This window comes from Canis aureus, chromosome 22 (assembly GCF_053574225.1).
Source record: "Canis aureus isolate CA01 chromosome 22, VMU_Caureus_v.1.0, whole genome shotgun sequence".
Taxonomy (NCBI): domain Eukaryota; kingdom Metazoa; phylum Chordata; class Mammalia; order Carnivora; family Canidae; genus Canis; species Canis aureus.
Genome location: NC_135632.1, coordinates 49,839,235 through 49,864,400, shown reverse-complemented (window position 1 = coordinate 49,864,400; position 25,166 = coordinate 49,839,235). Strand labels below are relative to the sequence as shown.

General features: G+C 41.4%; 1 protein-coding gene across 4 annotated transcripts in view; it reads left to right on the top strand.

Annotated features, from left to right (window-relative positions):
• ANO10 (anoctamin 10) overlaps positions 1–25,166 on the top strand; it is a 228,752-nt gene that overhangs the window by 165,359 nt on the left and 38,227 nt on the right. For all 4 annotated transcript variants that reach the window (XR_013361650.1, XM_077865995.1, XM_077865994.1 and 1 more), the window contains one exon: positions 385–501. Coding sequence is in view for 3 of the 4 variants with exons in the window: in XM_077865995.1 (XP_077722121.1) it covers positions 385–501 (117 nt within the window). In the remaining variant the exon portion in view is untranslated. Of the gene's footprint in view, positions 1–384; positions 502–25,166 lie in introns of those variants that run through there.

Here is a 25,166-nt window from a genome sequence, read left to right as displayed (position 1 = left end):
ACTAGGCAAAGAGTCTGCCCATGTCATATGCTGAGATACTTTGGGAAATTAGACACAGGTAGAAAAAAAATTTTTTTTGTGAAAGACTTTTCAGAATAACTTTCATTTTTCTATAAAACTCTAAAAGTAGCATATGATACCAATTTAAGGGAATACTGATTTTAAAAGAGTAAAGCAAAGTAAGATGGTAGTTATTGAGTGGACCACAGTGGGGTGCGTTAAATATAACTCTTGGGCCTGGTTGATCTCTGATACATCACAGGCCAGTCATTGGAAATTACCTAAGATTCATGAGAAGAATCACAGATTGCTTAGGTACTATTTTGTTTCATTGCACATGTGGTCTAATGTGCCATATCAACATATACTCTTTCTTATTTTCAGCATGCACTCCTGGCTTTAAAGTTTATACTTGCATTTGCCATCCCTGACAAACCACGGCATATCCAGATGAAACTGGCCAGATTGGAGTTTGAGTCTTTGGAAGCACTCAAGCATCAGGTAAGGGCAACTTGTCCTGAAAATCAGTATATTTTTTTAGCAAATGCCAGGGGCCATAATTTAGAGGACTCACTCTCAGCATCTCCTTCAGCCTTGAAGTTACTAGCTTAAATAAATACAGAAGACTCCAGTTTAGGATGGTATAACAAAACAAGATCCTAATAATATGAGCAATGAATAGATTTAAAGAACTAAACTAAACAAAACAAAAGTATTTGAGCAATGTTTTTTTTTTTTTGTTTTTGTTTTTTTGTTTTTTTATTTGAGCAATGTTAAAAAAAAAAATAGACCTAGCATTCAGCAAAAGAACAAGACAGGGATTTCCAAGAATCATCCTAGGGCAGCCCCCACAGTTTCTAAGCCTGCCTTCTACAGAAACATTAAGTAAGGAGAAGTGAGTAAATAGAATCTTGCATAATATCTTGCATGGAATGAGGGAGAACGAGAAAGTGTGGGCAAAAGCAACAAAAATGCTATGAAAGTAGAAACTTCTTCCCAGGGGTTTCCACATTCTACTAGAGATGATGCTGGAGATATTCATTTTGACTTTCTGCTTATAGTAGAGTGTGGGTAGGAAGACAGAGATTCCTCCATGCCCAGAGCTAGTTCTCTCCAGTGATAGATACATAGGAATCAAACCAGGGAGAAGTATCATTTGATGCGACAAGCTCTGCATCCAGGACCCGGGTTCTGACCTACATAGTCCATCAGGCTCCCAAGCCACCTTGTATAGGAATGTTTCCTTTTAAAAAAAAAAAAAAAGGAATGTTTCCTTTTATATCTGGGGAGGTGGGAGGAAAAAATTGCAAGGAGGACCCCCAACTGACCCTCTGATAGAAGCAAGGGTGCCATGATAGTACAAGAGATGGGAGTCCCCATGCTGGAGCAGAAGGTACCCATGATTGGAAGTGTCCTCAGGATAGGACTTGTGGTAAGAGTACTGCAAAGAGGGAGAAGCGTGGGTCACCCAGCAGGGCACAGCAGTGGGGAGGCTACATTACTGAGGTTCAGTTTCTGAGGTGCAGGGCAAATTCTAGGCAGTGTATGTGTATCTTAAATCAAAATCTGAGTATCATGCTCCCCAGTGAGGCACCAGAAGCACTCACAGCAGTGTCAGCAAACCTATTCCCACCACTGATGCTTCGCATTGTGCGGGGTCTGCTGACCAAGGCAGTTTTACAAGAGGAATAAGTAAGAAGGTCAAGTAACCTGGAGCAGGCAGATGTATCACCCCTTGAAGATGATAAGGTTATAAATCTAAAAATCACCAGGTAAGGTAAGTTACTGGAAGCAATAGGAAAACTTGGTAAGGAGGTAGGTTCGAAGGTTTATCTAAAATTATTTCCTTTCATAAGACATAATGGCCATTTGAAAATACTGTTGAAAAAAAATTTCCATTTACCAAAAAAGCCAAAATAGAAATCCTTTAGGTAATAACTTATAAAAACAATATGGGTAATCTAGGTAAAGAATATTTTTAAAACTCTGCTAGGACCAAAAGATTCAGTCTTGTGAAAATGTGATGCCAGTTCAAATATATAGAAATAAACATTTGAAAAAAAAAAAAAGAAAGAAAGAAATAAACATTTGAGAATAGCAAGGAGATTTCTGAAAAAGAAGAAAAATGAGGCCTCCAGCTCTGCCAGATATTAAAATGTATTCTGAATAATACAATAGTTATAGTAATTAAATCCATTCTGAATTAGGGAAGAAATAGATCAGTGGAATAGAGCAGAGAGTCTGTAAATGGACCCAAATAAAACTGGGACTTTATGGTAAAATTAACACTCTGTGGTAATGGGGGAAAAGGAGGATTGTTTGTTACATGGTCTGATGACAAACAATTATTTGGGAAAAATATTATACTTTATTTTACCTCATTCTTAACGTGCCTCTTGCCACCACCCTCCTGCAAAATTCAGATAGGTAAGAGATATAAAAAGCACAACAATTTAAAGCTTCTATATGACAAAAGAAAAACCCTCAAAAGATAAATTGGACAAACTGGGGAAACACTTGCAACATAAGAAAAATGGTTAAGATCTTTAATTCAAGCAGCATTTTTATAAATCCATTAAAAAAGAAAAGCCAGAATCAAAGCATAACATAGGAAGATGTGTTCAACCTCACTCACCATTAAAGAAATATAAGTTCAAACAGTGAAACATGACATTTTACTCACTCACCCTATTGGCAAATGGTGGTTGATAACCTGTTCCCACTGGGTGTGGGGAAATGGACACTTTTCTATACTTGACAGAAGTGTAAATTGGCCCACCCTTTCTAGAAGGCAGTTGAATCAAAATTTAGATTACCCCCAACCAGAATTACTCTTGCTAGGGTGATGGTTGTAATTGCAAAGTGGACCACAGTAAGGTTGTCAAAGCATAGAAATGAAGTATAGCAAGAACCCAGACACAACTAAACTCAGTAGGAAACAGTTTAAAATAATTATCATATGATAATGGCTGCACATGAGAACATTCTATGAACCCGCTCTTTAAAAAGATCTCTTTTGTGCCGGCGTGTGTGTCATGTGCATGCATGTGCACAAAGCTGCATGCGTGAGTGTGTATTTGCTATTTTATTAAGTGGAGAGAGCAGGATGCAGAACAAGTTTGAGTTAAATTTTGAAGAAGAGAAGGAATGGACGAGAAATGGGTGAATGCAAACATGCATTTGTTTTCCCTAGAAGGGCTTCTGGGATACCCTGAGTAGTAGCTACCTTTGAGGAAAAATGAGGATATCTCTTTTCACATACAGTGTGAATTTTCTGACCGTGCACACGTACTACTTATTTAAGAGCAACAGGAATTCTCTGGGAGGGGGATGATTTGCCATTTGTTACCTTTATGCTTTTCTGCATTTGAAACACTCATATAAGTAAATGAGGAGTAAAGTCTTCCCTCATGTTGGTGGTTTGAATAATTCCTTAAATTCCCTAATGCCATTTTCAGGCTCCCCTGAACGCATTCTTCACACACCCTTCCTCCTTCTTCCTTACTCTTTATACAGATATTCATATGCTTTGGTTTTTCCCTTAGAAAAAAAATTTAAACATCAGGTGAAATTTTCAGAGTAAAATTTACTTCATATAATATATATTTTACACACCAAGTTTGAGGGCATGAATCGAATGTGGAAACCCAGAGGTTATCTGAGGCAAAGTGGGATTTGTCCTCAGTGGGCCTCGGGTGAGGTCAGGGTGAGACCAAGGCTGAGGGCAGACTAACCTGAATTTGGCACCCTGCTCAGTATTTCAGAGTACTTGCTCAGCTCCTATTTAAAGGAGAGGCTAAAATCATAGAGGTGAGGGGCAGAACACAGTCTCTCCCCATAGCCAGTTTCCTTAAACTTGTGAGGAGCCCATGGGCACAGACAATTATAAGGTCTTCAATGTTCTGATCCCCAAATCATGTGCATCTTCTTTCCTAAAATGTAGTTGTCGGAAGCCCAGGTGCCCTGTGGTCCCTCCTGGCTGTCCTGTGTCACACCAGCTCTCTTCTACTGTTGTCCTCCCCTGCTTAGCAGAAGGAAGGCACCCCTCACTGTCTTGAACCCTACCCTGTGTCTTGTCCCCAGGGTGAAAGCCTCACAGCTAAGAGAACCTTACAACATTGAGGTGTCAGGGACTAAACTGTGTTCCTATAAAGGCACCCCAGCCACCCACTTGCCAAAACCAAATCCATCTCCTTAAAAGACACATTTCCAAAATGTTTCCAGGAATGTGTGTCCAATAATTGCTTATCAATATGTATGTTATATTTACGTAATTTTTATCATGTATGCCCCAATTATAACTGTAATGACCAGTTGGTCTAGAAGAAAATTTTAAACACTTATAGTGAGACTCAAAGTCACAGGAAATGTTTTTAAGTTTAAAATTTTTATTTTTATCTTTTTATTTTTAAAGATTTTATTTACTCATGAAAGAGAGAGAGATTGAGAGAGAGAGACACAGACAGAGGGAGAAGCAGGCTCCACACAAGCCCGATGTGGGACTCGATCCTGGGACTCTGGGATCATGCCCTTAGCCAAAGGCAGACACTCAACTGCTGAGCCACCCAGGCGTCCCTAAAATTAAAATTTTTTAAATTTAAAATTTAAATTTCCATTTATTAGCATATTAGTGAAGTAAAGAATGACAGTGATTGATACTTTCAAGAAAAAAATATTAGGATAAAATTCTTTGGGAGAAAGGGCAAGAAAATAGGATTTCAAAGAGGAGAAAAAAGGAAAAACATGAAATTGTTATTATTAATTAAGGGGATATTCTCCTACTTTTTTATTTTTTTATTTTTTTTTAAGATTTTATTTATTTATTTATTTATTTATTTATTTATTTATTTATTTATTTATTTATGAGAGATACAAAGAGAGAGAGAGAGGCAGAGAAACAGGCAGAGGGAGAAGCAGGCTGCACGCAAGGAGCCCGATGTGGGACTCGATCCCGCGTCTCCAGGATCATGCCCTGGGCTGAAGGCGGCGCTGAATCGCTGAGCCACCCAGGCTGCCCTTCTCCTACTTTTTAAATAGGTGATGATGGGCTCACACAGATGCAATACCCACCATTCTATGGTATTTCATAGAATTTCTCGGACATCTTTAAAAGAATGATCTAATAGTTTGTTTTTAGTATTTGTAGTATGCAAATATGCAATATCTATAGTAAGTTTGCAAATACATTTTTACAGTTACTTAATTTATGGTGTGTGGGATGGCAGGTAGCACCCCAAAATTTTAGGAGGTATGGAAGCAAAAACATGTTTTAATTGAATGGCATTGTCTTTGGAAGAATTTTGGTAAATCAAAAAAATTTGGTAAATGCATTGATTGCATTTCTAGTGAGGTTTCATAGATTGGGGCAGGCAACTCCCTGGCCATGTGTACATACCTGAACTCCATGTCACGGTGAGATCCTGCTCCATGCTAGTAAGCCTTTCCTCTCACTCAGGATTTCACGTTGTCATGTATTTGTCTAAAAAGCAAAGGGTCTGTGGTCTGTGATGATGTTGGATATTAACATGTCTTCTCTTACTAAATACATTTACCTGGAAGTTCTGCTGCAGAGCTGTTATATTTGCTTTGAGGGTGCTCATAGGTGTGAATGTTTACTGTGGACATGGCTAAATGATCTCTCAGGTCATCTTAGCTCCTGGCTTCCTCTGTCTTCAGATATGCTCTACCTAACAGCAAAGCAAAGCCCTAATTCAAAGGGAGAATTTATTAATACACATCATCATTGAAAACTAAAGAACTAACCAAAATTTTGTCTCATGTTTCATGTTATTTTGTTTGTTTGTTTGTTTGTTTATGAACGAATGAAAATAAGCTTTATGCCCAACATGGGGCTTGAACCCACCCTGAGATCAAGAGTTGCATGTTCTACCGACTGAGCCAGCTAGGTACCCCTCCCTGTCTCATCTTATTTTAAAAGAAGAAAAAAAAATCCAGGACACTTGGGTGGCTCAGCTGGCTAAACACCTGACACTCGATCTCAGCACAGATCTTGATCTCAGGGTCATGAGTTCAAGCCCCACATTGGGCTCCACAGTGGGCATGGAGCCTACTTAAATAAAAAATAAATAAATAAAAGTTTAAAAGAAGAAGAAAATCTAAAAGATTTGAAGTCTGTTTGGGCTTTTTTCTTCCGGAGACATAGGTGTGATTCTCTGATGAATATCACCTTCTAAGAAAACGTGATTTTGGTGCTGATTTTGCTGTTAAGATTCTGGAGGGACAGAAATGTCCAGCAGGTTTTGACTCATATTTACCAATGCCTTCAAACAGGGCATTCTAGCTTGTCATAGCTCTCTTGCACTAAAGTTGATTTTAAATCAACTCAGCTCAAATGCATCTGCTCCATGCAGTGGGCTGTAGACAGTGATGAGTGCTGTGCTCAAGGTTTCCGAGGGTCTTGAACTGCAAACCAAGTAAATGCATTCCTCTCTCCACTACTTTTTTGTTAAAAGTATAATCTAAGAATAACAGGTCCAGAGTAAAAGCTGGATGGAAGAGCCTGTGCCAGATGCCTGTCTCTTGTTCCTTCTTGCTGGTCCGTGGCTTTGTTGCATGGTTGGCCCTGCTGCTTGGGCCACGCAAGTTTGTGTTGTTGTTAGTCGAGGCAAAGATTTTTTTTATTACATTGCCTGTGTCATCTCACTGTCCAGAAGATCCTAGAGATGAAAGGTCACCCACTTAGTACTTTTCAAAAACCCAGATTAACTGACATGTCTTCGGTTTACTTACTGAACTATTAATGACTTTTCTAGGATATAGAATTTTTCTTTAATCTGACATTTAACTATAGGCTTTGTAAATAAGTAGAGCCTCAATTCACTGGGCTATTCCCATGTATCAGAGGCAGAGAGAGCTTCTGCAGGGTCCTCTGGTCAGTTGGTGGGCCCAGGTCAAAATGGAGTTCTTAAAGACAGTTAGAAATAAACCTCATTGGTGCCTAGCCTATCCCCTGACATTTTCACTGTTAAGTGACCAGAAATTGACAGTAAATCTGTCAATAGAAATTATTACTTATGAATAATTAGTATATAATGTTTAATTTGCATTTGAATTGCTACTTTTCAAGTTCCCATTATATGGACAAAACATTACTGAAAATTTTAAGTCATCAGGCAGTTCTTAAACTGTGCATCTTGAATGTAGAATTTTTGAAAAATACATGTGCCTGGACCCCACACCTGGATTCCCTAGATCTAAGGTGGGGCACAGGCACCCTCATTTAAAAAGCCCTTCCTGTTGCTCCAAACTCCTCACCCCTAATCCTCAGTCCCCAGCAAACATAGATCCCGAGCACAGGCAGTTGAGTGCCAAGAACAATTGAAGTCTGGGCCATAAATGAGGCAGGTAGTCTCTTTGCACTTCAGTGTTCTGTTTTATGAAACGAAAGGCCCAGAAATCTACATTTTTGCACAGCACTATTGTTGTTGTTTAAGATTTTATTTACTCATTTGACAGAGAATGAGAGAGAGAGTACAAGCACACAGAATGGCAGGCAGAGGCAGAGGGAGAAGCAGCCTCCCTGCTGAGCAGGGACTCAATCCCAGGACTCTAGGACCATGACCCAAACTGAAGTCAGATGCTTAATCAACTGAACTACCCAAGTGCTCCCCAGCACTGGTTTTAATGCAGGAGCCCTGGAGCCCATTTGGAGCAGTGCTCTGTTGGTCCACGTTCCTCACAGCTGTGATGGGAGGAGACAGAGGAAAGGAGACGCAGTGAGAGCAGCTCCTTCTTCTGTGGCAGATAGGAAACTATAGCATTTCTAAATATATAGGCAAGTTAGATGTACTTGAAGGTGAGAGGCAAACTGGGGAAAATAAAATTGTTTGCTTAGCAGAGGGCATTTTCAAAGAATTAGGCTTCAGTTGGTGAGACCTTTGCAAAGAATTCTAGATGGTAAATATCATCCTAGAGATGCCCTTTTATTTCTTTTCAAATTGATTTATTCAGTACTTGATAATTTTGAGATTTGATTAAAATTAGAAAGGAGTCACTCAGTGTCCTGGAGCACAAGGATACTGCACCTTCAATACAGTCCCCACTTTCCCTGGCCTCGGGGCAGCCAGCCATCCCAGAGCCAAGCACCTACAGAATCCAGAGTGCTAGGTCCAAACGCAGCTTTTGAGAAAGATAACAGCCTCAGAAATCAGTCAGGAAGAACAAGATAAGGGCTTTAAGAAGACACCACAGTGCTAATTATAGCCCTCAAGGGCCTCAAATCAGGTGTGGGACCCTTGCCAGGCTGGGCCATCTGGGCTGGGGCCTTCAGTAATGTCTTTGTTTCCTAGGGTTAAGTATATTTAATCCATTTCCAGCATTTACCTCTGAACTTCTCTTCCCTGCATCTGTGCTCTCAAGTTGTGGTAGATAAACATTTTTAAGGGAAAGTTAAAAGTTTCACAGTCTGGAACAAAGGTGCTAAAGCATTTGACTATTGGATATATAGTCACAAGCTAGTTTGCCAATATGTGGTTCAGAAGAAAATGAGTCCAGAGAGAGAATTGGCTTCCAAGGAAGCTAGTGGCAGACAGTGCTGGAACCTTAGTTCTTGGGGAGGGATGGTCCATGTTCCAGGGCCCCAAGACACGTCCCAGCCTGGTAAGCTGTGGTGCTTTGAGACTTGGGATGGCCCCTGTGAGATGAGCTCTCCCTTTCTCTTATGTTGTCATCTCCCCAACATAACGAGGCCCTGGGCAGTGGTGCCTACCAATTATGGTCAGAGTGAGACGTTGTGTAGAAGACACAGCATGAAGCTGGCCGGTTCAGGGAGCTGGGCTGGCCAAGGACCACCTTGTACTTGGGTATTCTATATCAGTGGGTGAGCCGGGAAGTGATTTGGGGGAAAATGGTGCCATGATACCAGATTAGGTGGCTAGTGGCAGCTCCACTCCTGGAGCAGTCCCCCCTGTTTTCGTGGCCTGCACACAGCTGGGCAGTAATAAGAGCCAGAGAGGTAGTATAAGGCTGGCATACAGTAGGTGGTCATATGAGCCAGGCATTGCTCTAAGCCTCTGTGTGTGCAGGGACTCCTCTGAATGGTTCTTGGCCTAGGGTCCCTTAGCCTGTGCAGTTGATTCCTCTCCAGTCCATGCATGCTGCTTCTTCACAGGTGATTACTGCTTGAACGAATACTGGCTCTGTGTGGCCCTTCAGCTCCTCTGTTGTTGCTCTTCCTCTCCTTTCTGGTGTGGCATGATGCACTGCTCCTGGGTTCCCAAGGACTCTTGCTAATTCATAACTAAACCTCCACCCCGTGCCTCCCCTCTGCCCTCAGCATCACACCCCTCACCTTCAAGGGGGAGCACTCCATCCATTGGTGCAGACGACTGTGCAATCCCTTGCTGCACTTGGCTAGGTGGTTCTTTACTCCTGCGTCCCCTCATCTGGCACAGTGCCTGATGCCCAGAACACTCTGAATAAACCTCCACCTCATCAAACTAAGTTTGTTGACTCATAGATAGTTCAGAAGCTAATATATTAAGTAAATGACAAGTGATGTCCTTGGACAAGAAAAGAGGAATCTTAAAATAGGTACTCTGACAAAAATGGAAACAGTTAGGTCATATGCCTTTCTGGGATCACTAGGGAAGGGAACGCACTCTGAGGAATTGCATCCGAGCCCTTTTAAAGGTCCTCATACCTAGCCTTGATAAAGCCCAAACTTGGGATCCCTGGGTGGCGCAGCGGTTTGGCGCCTGCCTTTGGCCCAGGGCGCGATCCTGGAGACCCGGGATCAAATCCCACGTCGGGTTCCCGGTGCTTGGAGCCTGCTTCTCCCTCTGCCTATGTCTCTGCCTCTCTCTCTCTCTCTGTGACTATCATAAATAATAAATGAAAGAAAAAAAAAAGCCCAAATTTTTGTCAGAAAGATGGACTGTGGTTGATAGCAATAACAGTCGTGGCTCCCAGAAGATGGTAAGATAAGCCCAAATCAAGCCAGATAAAATTCTAAAGTAGTTTTTACTTGTAAAACTCAGACTCTGGAACAGTCCTCTCCTTACCACTGATGTGTACACATCTTTTCCCCCTGCATTTTCTGTTCTCACTAGAGAAAAAATGCTATAAAGTACACCGAGTCTTATAGACACTAAAGATGCTTCACTAAAACTCTAGAAAGCCTCTGATCATTTTTGTCTTTCCTAGTAAACAATCCATAGAAATTGTTACTTATCTCATTCCCCTGGTTTTCTAAGCAAAAATTTAAATTTGTGTATCTTAATTATTTTCCCAGATGCAAGAAACATAGCCAAATCAGAACCAGATTTATTTTTACTTGTGGAAATTACTGAATAAGCCATGAAACAGAATAAAATTTAACATTTTCCAAGCCAGCATGTGAGTAAGCCAGAAACAGTATGGGTAGAAGGGGCTTGGAAGCACAGTTCCATTCTGTACAGAAGGGCCTCAAGTTCACAATACCATACCATAGGAGTGACACCCTGTGCTTTGGACTGGGATCACATTGGTCATTGAAATGTGTCTGGATTTTTTTTTAATTTTTATTTATTTATGATAGTCACACAGAGAGAGAGAGAGAGGCAGAGACACAGGCAGAGGGAGAAGCAGGCTCCATGCACCGGGAGCCCGACGTGGGATTCGATCCCGGGTCTCCAGGATTGCGCCCTGGGCCAAAGGCAGGCGCCAAACCACTGCGCCACCCAGGGTTCCTTGTGTCTGGATTTGTAAAGAAAAAAAGTTCACTTTATAACAAATCAGAGATTTCAGAATGCTTGAAGCTTTATTTTTTTATTTCTGGCATAATTAAGATAGGGTGTTATATGAGTTTCAGGTATACAATATAGTGATTCAGTAATTCTGTACATTACTCTGTGTTCCATCATGAGAATCCCTCTTTCGCTCATCAAAACTATGTATTTTAAGAGGAAGATACTATAAGTTCTAAGAGTTCTAATCTCAGAGTCCATACTAGAGTAATTTTGACTCATATATGAATGTCAGAGCAGGCTTTTCTTTTCCAGGAAAATGCCTGGGCTGTTATGAATGCAGCTATTTACTTTTTTTTTAACCATATATTCTAGGATATTAAAGGTTATATTGTTGGCTCACCAAGGTGTCAAAGATATTTGTGTGTGACCACCAGACTAGAAGCTTCTTAGAGACAGGATTACTCCAGACACAGGATTTATATTTGTTGAATGAGTAAGTCAGTAATTAAATGAACATCACCAGAATCAAAGCCCCATCTCTTTGTGCCTTTCTCTACAACCGAATTCTAGTCTTTTGACTTGGAAATTATCTCCTGCACATTATATTTGGAATTTGGGAAACCATTATTGAGTATTTGCTATGTCAGGAAACCACAGACTTTTTTTTTTAACTTTTATTTTTAACTACTAGTAAATTGCTGAAATAGAAAATACTTAATATAATAAATGGTATTGTTTTCCATTGATTTGTACTGCTACAGAACCTCAGGAATATGATGGACTATTATATCATGCAATGAATGTAAACCTGAGAGATTGGGCTGAAAATACAGTGATTGGTAGTTTAGAAAATTCAGACTTTAAATCCTTAAGAACAGCACAGATTTGTCTCTGTCTTCTAAGAATAGAATACAGAAAACAAATGTTTGGATTTAGGAACTTTTTGAAATACTGCCTAGATAAAGGAAAATAATTACATTAATAATGGCTCTAAGAATGTAAATAGTAAATTATGGTGAATTCATATATGAGTCAAAATTAAAATATGGATATTAAAATTCAACAAGTATTGAATACATTCTGTGACCAAAGCATAAAAATATAAATTATCAGAAATTCCCTACATCATGTAATTGTCAAATATTAAAGGAAAAAATTCTCAATCCAGTCCCAAACCCCAACTTTATAGATTAAGGAAAGGATCACTAACTGTGGTTGTTAGCTTCCAAGATGGTCCCCAATGATCCCTGCCTCCCAAGTACTTATATGCTTGTGACATCCCATCCCAATAGGATACTATAGAATGTTGGTATATCTCTTCTGAGTCTAGGTCGTAAAATATAAGTAATAAACATGGCTCCTGTCATCTTCTCCCTTTTGGATCATGTGCTCTTGGGAAACTAGCTGCCATGTTGTGAGGACACTCCAAGTTGGAGGGGGTCAAGGAGATCTGACTGCTGGTTGATCTAGGCAGTAGGAAGCTCCTCCTCCGTCCTTGGAATGTATGCTCTGCCCACCATTCCCACCCTAAAGAGCCATTTCAGGTCACAGCCTTGAGAGAGTTGGTGTTGAGACTGTCTGGACTATATATGCAACTGAACTCTGTATAAATGTATACAGGTCTCTGTATAAATGTAAGATTCTGGAGGTCAGGTGTGGAGACCTGACCATCCTACTCATCTCTTGGCCACCCAAGACAAGCCTCCCCCATCATCTTCCTTGCTTGTCAAACCTGCCACCTGCCAACCTGGAGTGTCCTCCCTCCCTTCTATGTATGGGGTCAGTTTCAGATTTCACCCAGAGAACCCCAAGGTTGTGAACCAGCATGCAAGCAGCCAATGGAGAGGCCCACATGACTAGAAACATGACCTACTGCCAACAGCCAAGTGAGTGAGCCATCTTGGAAACAGATTCTCCAGTCGGCAGACATTTTCTGTAAAACATCAGGTAGTAAATGCTAAGGTGTGGAAGCCATACAGTCTCTGTCAGAACCACTCAATTCTGCTGCTGTTGTCCAAAGACAGCCATAGGCAATATATAAATGAAAGGAAGAGGATGTATTCAATAGAACTTTATTTATAAACACAGGGAGTGGGCTAGATTTGGCCTCAGGGCCATCATTTGTCATCCCCAGCTCTTAGCCTAGTCAGGCCTCCAGATGCCTGCAGCCCCTGCCTTCCTCCTGACTGCACTTTCACTGGAGGCCCTGAGCCAGAGCCACCTGGCTGCTTCCAAATTCCTCACCAACAGAAAGCATGGAAATAAATGCAGGTGGTTTTAAGCCATGAATTTGAAATTTCAGAGTAATTTGTTAAATGGTAGTAGATAACTAATGCACCAGTTATCCAGGAAAAGGAGGCTGGATGAATCAAGTTTGACTATGAGGTGATAATTGTTGAGGCTAAGTGGTAGATAGATACATGGGAATCATTACATTATTCTCTCTACTTTTGTGTAGTAAGTTAAAAGGGGAAAAAAAAGGAAAAAGAAAAAAACTGTTAAGTAATTTGTCTAAAACCAGACCATCACAAAATCACAAAGCCTACCCGGCATACCCAGGTCTCTGGCTCTGAAGTCCTGTGTTCTCTTGGCTTCCCCTTCCTGCATAAATAGCAAGCAGTAAAGATTTAACTATTTGCCTAAGTTTTCCAATTCTTTACAACCTTACTAACTCCAACTTAACATGCAAGATAGTTCTTTGGACTTTGATACCATTGTTCTTGTTAAGCCATCCTGGAGGCCTTTCTACTTCTTTATACCTCTTTATGCTATGGACTATAGAATTAGTCATTCCTAGGGGCTGGAGCATTGCTCAGAAATCTACAGAGTCCTACCTCACTGTGGTCTGGAATACAACAGTGCTTGCTGTTTACATTCTTACTGAGCACTGCTTTCACCAGAGCACTTACAAATCCATTAAGCTTAATTAATTCTTACACAGCCTATGAGAAGCCTGGCAGGTTTTACTGTTGGATTTTATAGATGAGAAGACAGAGACTCTGAAAGTTAAAATGGTCAAAGGCAGTCAGGTCCAGAATCTGGCTCCTGGCCCAATGTTCTTCCTTCCTTCCTATACTACCTCTTTTCATGCTTAAGAAAGATTTGATTTTGGGATCTCTGGGTGGTGCAGCGGTTTGGCGCCTGCCTTTGGCCCGGGGCGCGATCCTGGAGACCTGGGATCGAATCCCACGTCGGGCTCCCGGTGCATGGAGCCTGCTTCTCCCTCTGCCTATGTCTCTGCCTCTCTCTCTCTCTCTGTATGACTAAAATAAATAAATAAATAAATAAATAAATAAATAAATAAATAAATAAATAAGTAAATAAATAAATATATATATATATATATATATATATATATATATATATATATATTTGATTTTGGCCCAGGTCATGATCTCAGGGTCATGGGATCGAGCCGTCGTTGGGTAATGCGCTCACTGGGGAGTCTGCTTGAGATTCTCCTCTTTCCCTCTGCCCCTCCCACTGCATTCTCTCTCCCTTTCTCTCTCTTTCTCTATCTCTCTAAAACAATAAACAAATCTTTTTGAAAAAAAAAAAGAAACAGAATTTGACATTAAATAAAATACAATTCACCATATAAAAATAGCTACCACAGTAGTTGGTACATAGTATGTTCTAAAACAGTGAGTTTAACTTTCCTTTAAAATTCCTTTGAGGGCAGCCCGGGTGGCTCAGAGGTTTAGCACCACCTTCAGCCCAGGGTGTGATCCTGGAGACCCGGGGTCGAGTCCCATGTCAGGCTCCCTGCATGGAGCCTGCTTCTCCCTCTCCCTGTGTCTCTGCCCCCCTCTCCCATTCTCTCTCTGTCCCTCATGAATAAATAAATAAAACCTTTTTAAAAAATAAAATAAAATCCCTTTGAAATTGGAAATCACCCTGAAAGAGTTTTAATTGGTGATATAAATAATGTGTTGATTGGTAGGTACATGAAATGGATATTTGAAATAACTTGCCTTTTGATCCCTTACATTGACCACATATACTCACCTCCCCCAGAGTAGTTGATGAGTTGGATTCAGAGAATGGGTCTCAATTATTCTGCTCCTGTAGTTCCCCAGGAGAACCATGGAATATGATTTCGTGTTGGATTTTGAACACCTCGTGCATTTTACCAGATGTCCTTGGCAATGCCATTTACAAGCAAGATGAAATGATGTGTATAGGTGAAGAAAATGGTGGGAGAACAAAGAACGAAATACCAGGCCTGGTGAAATGTCCTGGATTATGAAATTCAATTCCAAAGTAGATCACCTTCCGTTTTCTTTTTCCTTCCAAAAACCCGTTTAATTTTGTATTAGGAAATGATTTTTTTTCTCATAAACTTTTGAGTTTTTATTTTATTTTTGTATTGGAGGCTGACCTTTCAGATCAAGTGTCCACCAGGTAACTGTGTTATCAGGGCTATAACTTTAAATTCTTGATCTCTCTCACAAGCCAATTTGGAATAAAATCTCTTATTTGTAAATGGATCTCAAGATTTCTCTCCAGTTTTTCATTCAGGTTGCTTAAAGCAGTGTTTGTGTGAGTAGATTTGCAGTCTCTTTTGTTTGAATTGTCATTCAAAAAAATGAGAGACATACTTTTTAATTTTCAAGTCTGGTTTTAGTCACAGGCACAAGAGAAAATGATCTGCCAAGTGTCTGGGAAACACAGCACCAATGCCTCTCCTTTCACATGTGATAAATATTGTTTTGATTAGAAGCAGAATAAAGCCAGGTTGCTTTTTTTGACTTCTTGGACTAATGAATTCACTTTTTTTTTTTTTTAAGTAAGTCGTAGAAAACAATTTCCAAAACATCAGTCTGGGTTATTCAAACTTTATTCGGGATAGCTGTGCACAAATCATTTCTGTGAAAATGATGTGTGATTCAACAGTTACCATCAGGGAAATTCGCTAAGGAATTGTCATCTTTATGTCTGTACCCAAACATTGGCGTTTAGTGAAGCACTTTGGTTCTCTAAGAATGTAAAACGGGGCAGGAGCAGGATGGATGGTTTGCATGTTCCCGGTGTTAAGATGATGGCTTTTGGAGTCAGGTATATCCCAGCTTCACTACTAAGTAAACTTCCTCTGTGAAATGAGTATAATGACAGGAATAATCACGCGGGGTGAGTCAGTAGTCAGTTCCAGGCCGGTAACTGATTCTGAGCCTATAGCTTTTCCACCATTTCCCACCATAGAGCAGATGGGTATAAATACAACAGAATTCTCTGTTGGGTGCAACGAAGAACTTGACCATTGGGAGATAAAATACTCCTTTGCAATACTCCATCCTTAGAAAAGGATGGTTTTAATACTCCATCCTTGGAGGTCTTACAGAAGAAAAGGAACTCCTACTTTGGAGATTTACCTACTTTCAGGCAATGAACTGCCTCAAATCCCCTCCAGCCTGTGATTCCTTAAAAATAGTTATTATGCAGCTGTATTTTAGCCCCGAACAGGTCATCTTGAAAGGCTAATTAACCAGAACTAACTTGGATTTCAAATAAATTTCTGGAAATGAAAACTGGTGTCAAGTCCCCTTCAAAAATTACGATGGGGCTCTGTTGGATAGTTCTTCTTGGGCTCACACTCGCTCATTCAGTGGCAGAATTCACAAATGGTGGATTTGAAACAAATTAGAGCATAGTCTCTAGTAGGAATAGTGGCAAGAGTTCACGCTAGAATGGAGCTCTGCTGTTGGATTCTGTAGAATCTGTGTGCATATGTCAGTCACACTTTTCTTCTATATCTTCCTCCCCACTCCCCATCAACATTTCTTCCTTCTTTTTTAATATTTTTTGAAAAAGGAAAAGGCCTGCATGCCCAGAATGTCAATTCTTTGAATTTTATGTTATCCAAACACCCTTCTTTTTAACCTTCGATCTTTGTGCCTGGGTTGCTCTTTACTCTTTCTCTTTCTCTCCCTCTCCCTCTTTTGCTTCACTTCCTTTCAGCAAATTATCCCACTTTCTCTTCTTTGCAGATGCTCATGCACCCCTCTGTTTTTTCTTGCTGTCTCTGCCTTCCAATCTTCAGAGCACTGGGGTCTCAGACCCTCCCCTGGGATGGCCACAAGCCTTAGGGTCTGTGCTCTAGGCCAGCATTCCTACTTAGGAGGCTGTGTTAAGGATGACTGCCCTGGTGAAGGCTGCCCTCTCTTTGTGAGGGGGTAAGGGGCTTCCAGGCCCTCCCATCTCAGCCCCATGTGGGCTGGTACACGGCAGGTGAGGTGAGAATGGACCTCATTCAGACCCTGCTGTCAGTGATGCAGTCCTAGCAGCAGCTTAACTTGCTGTTCCCTGTAGAAAACAGTCCTCCTCTGTTGAAGGTCAACTCATGACTAACTCACCATACCAAATGGCAGACCAGGGGCTGTCTCAACCAAAACCAAGAAGTGCATACACTCTAGGGAAGAGAACACATCTCCAGAGGCCTCTCTACAGAGTGAGGCTGAGAAAAGTACAAAGTAGGGTCGGAGAAACAGGAAACAAAAGGCTGAGCCACTGAGAGCTCTAACAGAAGGTCCTTCCTGCCAGATCCTAAATGCAAGCTTTGTTCATGGCTCTGCTATAGGAAAGCTTTTGCTTCAGATCATAGTGCACATAATTTTTATTGTTCCAGCAAGGCAGGGAATAAAGATAATTGTTTGCCATTTGTATGGTCTCTTTCATTTGATCAAAAAGCGTGCTCTAACTATAAGCGTGCCCTAAGGTCTAGACAGCACTAGCTTTCAGATGAGCTGCTGACTCCAGTGCTGGAGAGCCTTTCTGGATTGGGGACAGTGAGTGCAGGAAGTGGGGTGATGCTCCCAAGAAGCCGGTTTACTGCCAGCATACTGGCTGTGTCCTGGGCCGTCACCAGTGTGATGCTTGGGATGGTGGAGACCAGCCAGGCATCTTTTTTTTTTTTTTCTTAGATTTATTTATTTATTTTAGAGAGCACATGCATGTGTGCAGGGGAGGGGCCAAGGGAGAGGAAGGGCAAGAGAAACAGATTCTCTGCTCAGCTTGGAACCTGACACAGGGCCAACAGGGTCGTCTTATGACACTGAGACCATGACCTGAGCCAAAATTAAGAGTCAGATGTTGAACTGAGTACCCAGGTGCCCCTAGACCACCAGGCATCTTGACACTCCTCTCTAATTGCCTCCTTTTCTGTATTCTCTTAAAACAATCTGCATCAGCATCTCTTATCTGCCACCAGTCTAAAGCTCCATGTCACCCAGCAACCCCCTTGGCTTCCTTAGATCCCCTATGAAACCATGAGCCTTTAGTTGAAGGTGGTTAAGTGGAAATGACTTGTTATATTGTGGGAAAGTGAAGTAGGTTTGATTTTCGTTTACATTTGGTTATAGGACCTGGCTGTTTTTCATCCATAGCTTCAGGAATCCATTGCACATTAGCTTGTGACAGTCCTGATACCCCTGTTATTTGGAATTGTTTGTTAAAAATATATACCTACATACCTGCATGCAGAGATCTTTGCTCTCTGGAACTTGGGCCTATCCTGGCTACAGACACGGGGTGTCCAAATCAAACATATTAGCTGTCGGGAGAAAAAAATGAATTTCTTGTGAGTTAATTATGTATTAACACAGTGGCAGTCTCAGGGAGAAATGGTTGGTTAGCACATAGCTAATCCCCTGGAAGTTAATTTTTCTGGGAAACAATAACTCCAAGATGCAGTCATTCCTGATCTCCAAATTCAGACTGAGGCATCTTTAAATGGTCCTCCATTAGACTTGAAACCATCTGCTTGTTTGCAGCGAAAGTATAAATTTTCCACTGTTCAAAGCACTGTGATGATGGCATCACTCCAGAGAGAGAAGCAGCACCAACGGGGCTGTGCGGAAGCGCTCTTGCCAGCCTACTCTGCAAGGCACTTCAAGTTCATTTCCATTGATTCCATTAGGGAACAGAGGGCCAAAGAAACAGATAATGTCTTTTCAAAATTACCGCCCCTTCTCTAATACTCTCCTGGTCTTCCAGAGGATTCTGCCTCTGGTCTTCCAGAGGATTCACTCACTCTGCCATTTATTTGCATTTGGTCTATCACAGCTGTAAAACCATTGTCAAAATCAGGATGATCTGCTTTTGATGGAGTACAAACAAAACGGGAAGGCAAGTTTCTAGGAAAGGAAAGCCCCTGGACTAAAGGCAGTATTAAGTGTGGCCCTAGAGTGGGCTGTGCCTCTCTTTGCATGTTAATGTAGATTCCAGGGAAGTGGAAACACTTTAGTCATACCGTGCAGGGTTCTGAAAGCACCTCCCTACAGTGTTGCTACCTCCAAGTCGATGGGAGAATCTGAACACTTGTTGTCCACGGCTATAAACATAATCGTTGAGGTCATAATTTGGTTTCAGGGCACACATACGAAAATGTACACACACCAGCTGAAGGACCTTGTCATGCTGATGTTCTGGAACTTTTCATACAGGTAAACTGTGAGAAGGGTGTTAGCTTCTGTTTGCCATGTTACCAGAACAGTATCATCTTTTTTTTTTTTTTTTTTTTATTCTTGAAAGACACAGAGATAGAGGCAGAGACATAAGCAGAAGGAGAAGCAGGCTCCCTGCAGGGAGCCTAATGTGGGACTTGATCCTAGGACCCTGGGATCATAACCTGAGCTGAAGGCAGATGTTCAACTGCTGAGCCACCCAGGTGCCCCAGAACAACATCATCTATTTGAGAGTTATCAGAGAAAAGTTATTCAGACTACTTGGAGTCAAAGTCTGCACCTGGAAATGTTCACAGAAAGCCTCTCTTTTCACAAATATAGCACTGTTGTATTCAAAGTATATTTTCTCATGCAACTAAATATAGTAGGCGATCATGGATTTTGATTTTCTGAGTGTTCAGCTAGATGAGGTAAGTAGGACATGGGCTTAGTAACATTACCTTCTGGCCAATTATATAAATGGCACCCTGCTTGAAAAGGCACACTGGTTCCCAGAGCACATCAGAGTAGTTTACTATGCTGTAAGCTTGGAACATCATCTTCTTTTTTTTTTTTTTTTTTGTTTTTTTTTTTTTAAGAAAATATAAATAGAGAAAGACTCACAATATTGTAGTCATAAAAAGTTCCATTACAATCTAGGTAATGGAATCCAAATACTCTGGTCCTGCAGAATCAGATATGAGCCCAGCAAGAAGAGTTTAATATTTTTTAAATAAAATTTTTAAATGACAATAATAGGATATATTTAAAATTACCTAGAGGGGAGATCCCTGGGTGGCTCAGCAGTTTAGTGCCTGCCATCCGCCCAGGGCATGATCCTGGAGTCCCGGGATCAAGTCCCACATCGGGCTCTCTGCATGGAGCCTGCTTCTCCCTCTGCCTGTGTCTCTGCCTCTCTCTTTCTCTCTCTTTCATGAATAAATAAATAATCTTTAAAAAAAATAAAATTACCTAGAGGAAAAGTCTTTTTGCAACAACTTCTTAGTAAAATACAGTTATAAACAACTTTGTGCACCATTCTTACTCCCTTGGTTTACCTTCCTCTTAGCTTCTGTTAAATATAGTAGATTTTGTGAGGGAAAAACTAAATGAGCTCATGTAATGTAATACATTTTATTGTTCATTTTCAAAGCAATGAGCATGGTAGAAACCATCCCAGCTTCCCATTTAACATAAATGAAGGACTCAAATCACTCCTTCCTCCTTCTTAGTTTCCCTTCTAAAGGATGGATCTTTGGAAATAATATGCTGCAAAAAGAGAGAATAATATTCCAATGTAATATAAAAAGTAAACTCCCCTTAAAACAGAGACATTGAACCTTTATAGTGCTTTTTTTTTAATCCAGTATTTTGGTAACATATTAACCCAAGCATGAGATACAAATTAGATGGGTTAGTTGGTCTTTATCTTACTTACTCATAATTTAGAAATGTCATATACACATGCTTTTGAATGTTTTTTGTTGTTTTAATGATTCTTTTATCGTATAATAAAATTAACTGGTAAAATTCACTCCAGTTCCCTGCGGTAATTAGTGATAAGTAACACAGACTGCATTTTATAATATCTGGGAAGGACGATTCTGAAAGATACAGATGCTCGGCTATAAAGGAAGTATGTACTTCCTTTCTTTCCCAGATGTTGTGGCTTTACAGACTCCTCCACTTCCATTCCTATTCAATGGAAGCAGGATCTTTGGGCAGCGGTAGTGGTGATGTAGGGGTTCAGATCACCCCCACAGGCACTGTTGAATGGTGCACAGTGAGGGCATCTTGAAAGCAAGAAAAGATTCATGGACAGATCTTTTAACTTGTCAGAAATATCTAGAGCTACAAGGCTTTTACACTAATCTCAGGACCTAGAATGTAAAGGTACAAAGCCATGGGGAGAGTGACCCAGTGCTGGCCTTGGGGCGGGGTGCCCACTGCAAGCTGCGCCTTCCACACATTCACTCAGCAAACATTGTATGCACCTTCTGTGCATCTACTAGAACATAGGGCGATATGAAAGGAGCACATTTGGAAGTGATACATATTTGGTGAAATTGTAAGTGCTGATTATAATTCTTCAGTTGCCAAACTCTTAAATTATACCTTTGAATTCCTCAAAGGAGCAAGCACTAAGTTGAAAATCAAACCCATTTTCAAAATCACACTATATCCTGCTGGTTTCCCTTATGTCTCTGTTTTCTTTTGGTACTTTAAAAAGCACAGAAATTATCATTCTACAGAGTACAGTAGTATAGCTTAAGCCTCTAAGATATAATTAATAGATGAACTATGTTAATAAATCATGTTTAGATGAACTGAGATTCTTCTTTTACATCATCTGAGGATTCTCTATGACCAAGAACTGCTCATTAAGGTGACAAGCCGTGTTTGTAGGTTTCCATTGCTAGGCTTAGAAATTCGGGTCCTTAACTTGTCATCATAAATGGTTTCAGTCCTCATGTAGTGAAACATTGCTGAGGAACCGGTGAAGGGGCCTCACTCTCTCTTCCAGGACAGCTCCTGCAGCCCCTGACTGTCCCTTCCTCTGTCCCATCCACTTGCCCTTCTGCTACCACAGCTTGCTCTTCCGATTCCAAATGTAACTTTGTGGTATGCTCCTGCTAAAATCCTTCAGTCCACATTCCAGAGCAACCCCGGCCCCTCACCATGGCTGTTTCCAGCTTCATCTCCCTGCCCAGCCCTTCCCCCCAGCCACATGGAAGTGACCAGCTTCCTAGGTCACCCCAGGTGGTTTTGCCTCTGCACATTCTCCTCACTCTGCTGGCTCCCTTCTTTCTGTCCAATTCACCTTCCTGGAAATGTTCTCCTGCTCTCTTAGGACTCCTGGGTCACCACCTGTGGTGGTGTTTTACCAACCTGTGTCCTGCAGTAGTACCTCACTTGTGGTAGATGTGAGTGAAAGAGTGGCCTTGTACCCCTTGCCTGCTGATTCCATATTTTCACATGGCTGCACCTTCCCAAAGAAGGTGGTAGCTGCAGCGCTGCTTGAGGCAGCAGCGTTAATCTGGCAGAGGATCCTAAGAGACAGGCCCTGTGCCTGGGAGCCCAAGAACTGCAGGGAGGAAAACAGTTGCGATTAGAACACCCGAAGTTGTTGGCAGTCTCCTTTAGGTCAAGGGACCCTACCCAGCGTTCTAGGATTTATGAGTCTGGGGCATGGATTCCAGTCTGTCCTCTAGCATGGAGAAGCCATGCGAGCTTGGGCTTGCTTCAGTGCCCTCAGTGCTGAACTTGAGGACCTGGGCCAGGCCATCCCTGAGGAGCTTTCATCTCAGTAGGGCAGCTCTTCCCAGGAGGACTCAGCATGCACACTGCAGGGTGGGGCAGCCCATTGGGCAGCTGCCCTAGTGTTCAGATGACAGTCATATGATCAAAGGGCACCGTCATGTAAAATGTCTCATTCCCAAAGATGGGCAGATTTGGAATGTTGTAAGTGGAATTTAGTGCTCCATCTTTTTTGCTAGAGAGTTGCTAACTAATTTTACCTTTCTAAAAGGATACAGTACAGCTCTGTGAGTAACAGGATATAAAGAAGCAGTTGGCTTTGGGGAGAGACTTTCAGCACTGACTTTCGAGTGCATTCTGCATATTTTGACTATCATGAATTGGATGCCCCATTATTTATATTGTGAGCCACTCAGTGTCCTGAGTAGCCTGTATTCCCATCAGCCATGATGTGTTTAAGACAGCTCTCCAGGTGCTGATAACTTACCAGCATTACAATGGGACTGTTGTTTCAAAATTAGCAATAAACAGGTGATAGTGCTTCCTTTTTTGCCTCTAAGATTTCAGCATTGGCTCAAAACGTTTAAAAATTTGCCTCTAGGGGATCCCTGGGTGTCTCAGCAGTTTAGCACCTGCCTTTGGCCCGGGGCAGGATCCTGGAGTCCCAAGATCGAGTCCCATATCGGGGCTCCCCGGCATGGAGCCTGCTTCTCCCTCCTGTGTCTCTGCCTCTCCCTCTCTCTCTCTGTCTATCATAAATAAATAAATCTTTAAAAAAAATTTTGCCTCTAAAAATATGGTCCTGATCATTTTTAACTGAATACCCCAAAATTTTGAAAATGAGTTGAATGTGGTGAGTGAAAGCATTTGCACATAGCCTGCTTTGCGTGTTTCCATTGAGTTTCTGAGCAGTGAAGGCTCCCACTCAGCACAGACCACTGGGAGCCTGCTCCAGACACTGCATAAGGAGGCCAGGCCAACCCAAGGGGAGCAGGAGTCCTGCGTCACCCCTCCCACAGGGGCAGGCGCTCTCTGGAGGCCCTTCAGGAGGTGCCAGAAGATGGCCCTGAATGGTTGCCATGGCAGATGAGATCCTTTCTGCTCCCCTGAGAACTGTGTTCTATAACTGTGAGTTGTGTTCATGTTTATCACAGTAACAATCTGTGGTTAGCCTGCTTCCGTGCCAATGGGGCCCTTCCATAAGGTGATGATTTCTCTATTTCCTCCTTTTCTAACCCTTGGAAGAGGAGCTGAAATAACTATTCCACCTTAACTATGGTGCCACTTAGAAGAAATTAGAACAAAATCGTTTTTCTCCTCAGGCCCAAAGAAGTGGGTAATTACCTTTGACAAAGTAGCTGATGATAATCTAACAATATTAGATAAATTTGTTGATAATTAGATAATAATAAGTATACATTCTAGGTTAAAATTCTAGTTCCTTGGAAAAAAATATACAGATTAAAAAGTGTTAAGGAGTAATTTGTCAGTTTCCCACAAATTAAGCTTTGAATCTTCATAAAGTTACAACACAGTAGGTTCATAGAGGTTCACTGGGTCAAAGTGACCATTCCTGGGTGACATCCTGGGTCGAAGCAGACATTCTCACATCCCATCTGGCCTCCTCCCTGCGAACTGCTCTAGGAGTCCACAGATGCAATACCCAGTTTACCCCAGGACTCCTTCAGGTGTTTAGAGTTCGCCAAAGGATAGAATTTCATAAAAATTAGAACTATCAAAATCCTGAAAAACCAGGATCAGTTTGTCAGAAGAGCTAAGCACCACAGAGGAATTTAGATTTGCTTAATATTGTAAGGATGAGTTGGATCAGTTTGCAGATGAAAATTGTAGCACACATTTAAAACATTTTTTAAATCTTCGTTTATTTGGGGCACCTGGCTGGCTCAGTAGGTTAAGCATTTGCCTTTAGCTCAGATTGTGATCTCAGGGTCCTCGGATTGAGCCCCACGTATGGGGCAGCCTACTTCCTCAGAGTCAGTCAGCAGTGAAGAGTCTCTCTGCTTTAGTCCCTATCTTCAGGAATAGCCTATACCTTTTTTAGAGGGATGTTGATTTATTATTAAGTCCAGCTTCCTAAGGATAATCTCTGTTTTAGTTAACTCTTTTTTTTTTTTTTTAAGATTTGCTGGATTTTTTTATTTTTTAAAGAGAGAGGGAGAAAGACTATTAAGCAGGCTCCATGCCCAACATGGGGCTCGACTTCACGACTGTACAGTCTGACCTGAGCTGAGATCAAGACCTGGATGCTTAACCAGCTGAGCCACCCAAGCGCCCCTCTTTTGGTTAACTTAAAGTCACTTCATTGACTACATCTACAGAGTCATCTCACCTTTGCATATAATGCACTCTTATCACAAGAGTGACATCCCATCATCTTCGTCATATTCTGTTGATTAGAAGCGAGTTCCAGTTCCCACTCATTCTAGGGAAGGAGATTGTCCAAGGCATGATACTAGGAGATGGGCATCGCTGGGGGTGAACCCTGGGACATACCTTAGGGTGTCCACCACAGGCACTCAGCAAATAGTTATTAAATTGAAGGATCCTTTTATAAGCCAATGGTTTAGAGTACAGAACACATGTTTTAAGAGGGAATGGGTGATCATTTGTAGCTAAGTTTATAGGTGAACTAAGTCTATGTCACAAAGTGTAGCTAATCTAAAATATCAGTATGCAGCTTACCTTGTGCTTAGAATAAGATCAGGGTGTGTGCGGTACTGGAGAAATACTTCTTCCCATCTTCTGGGGAATGGGGTAC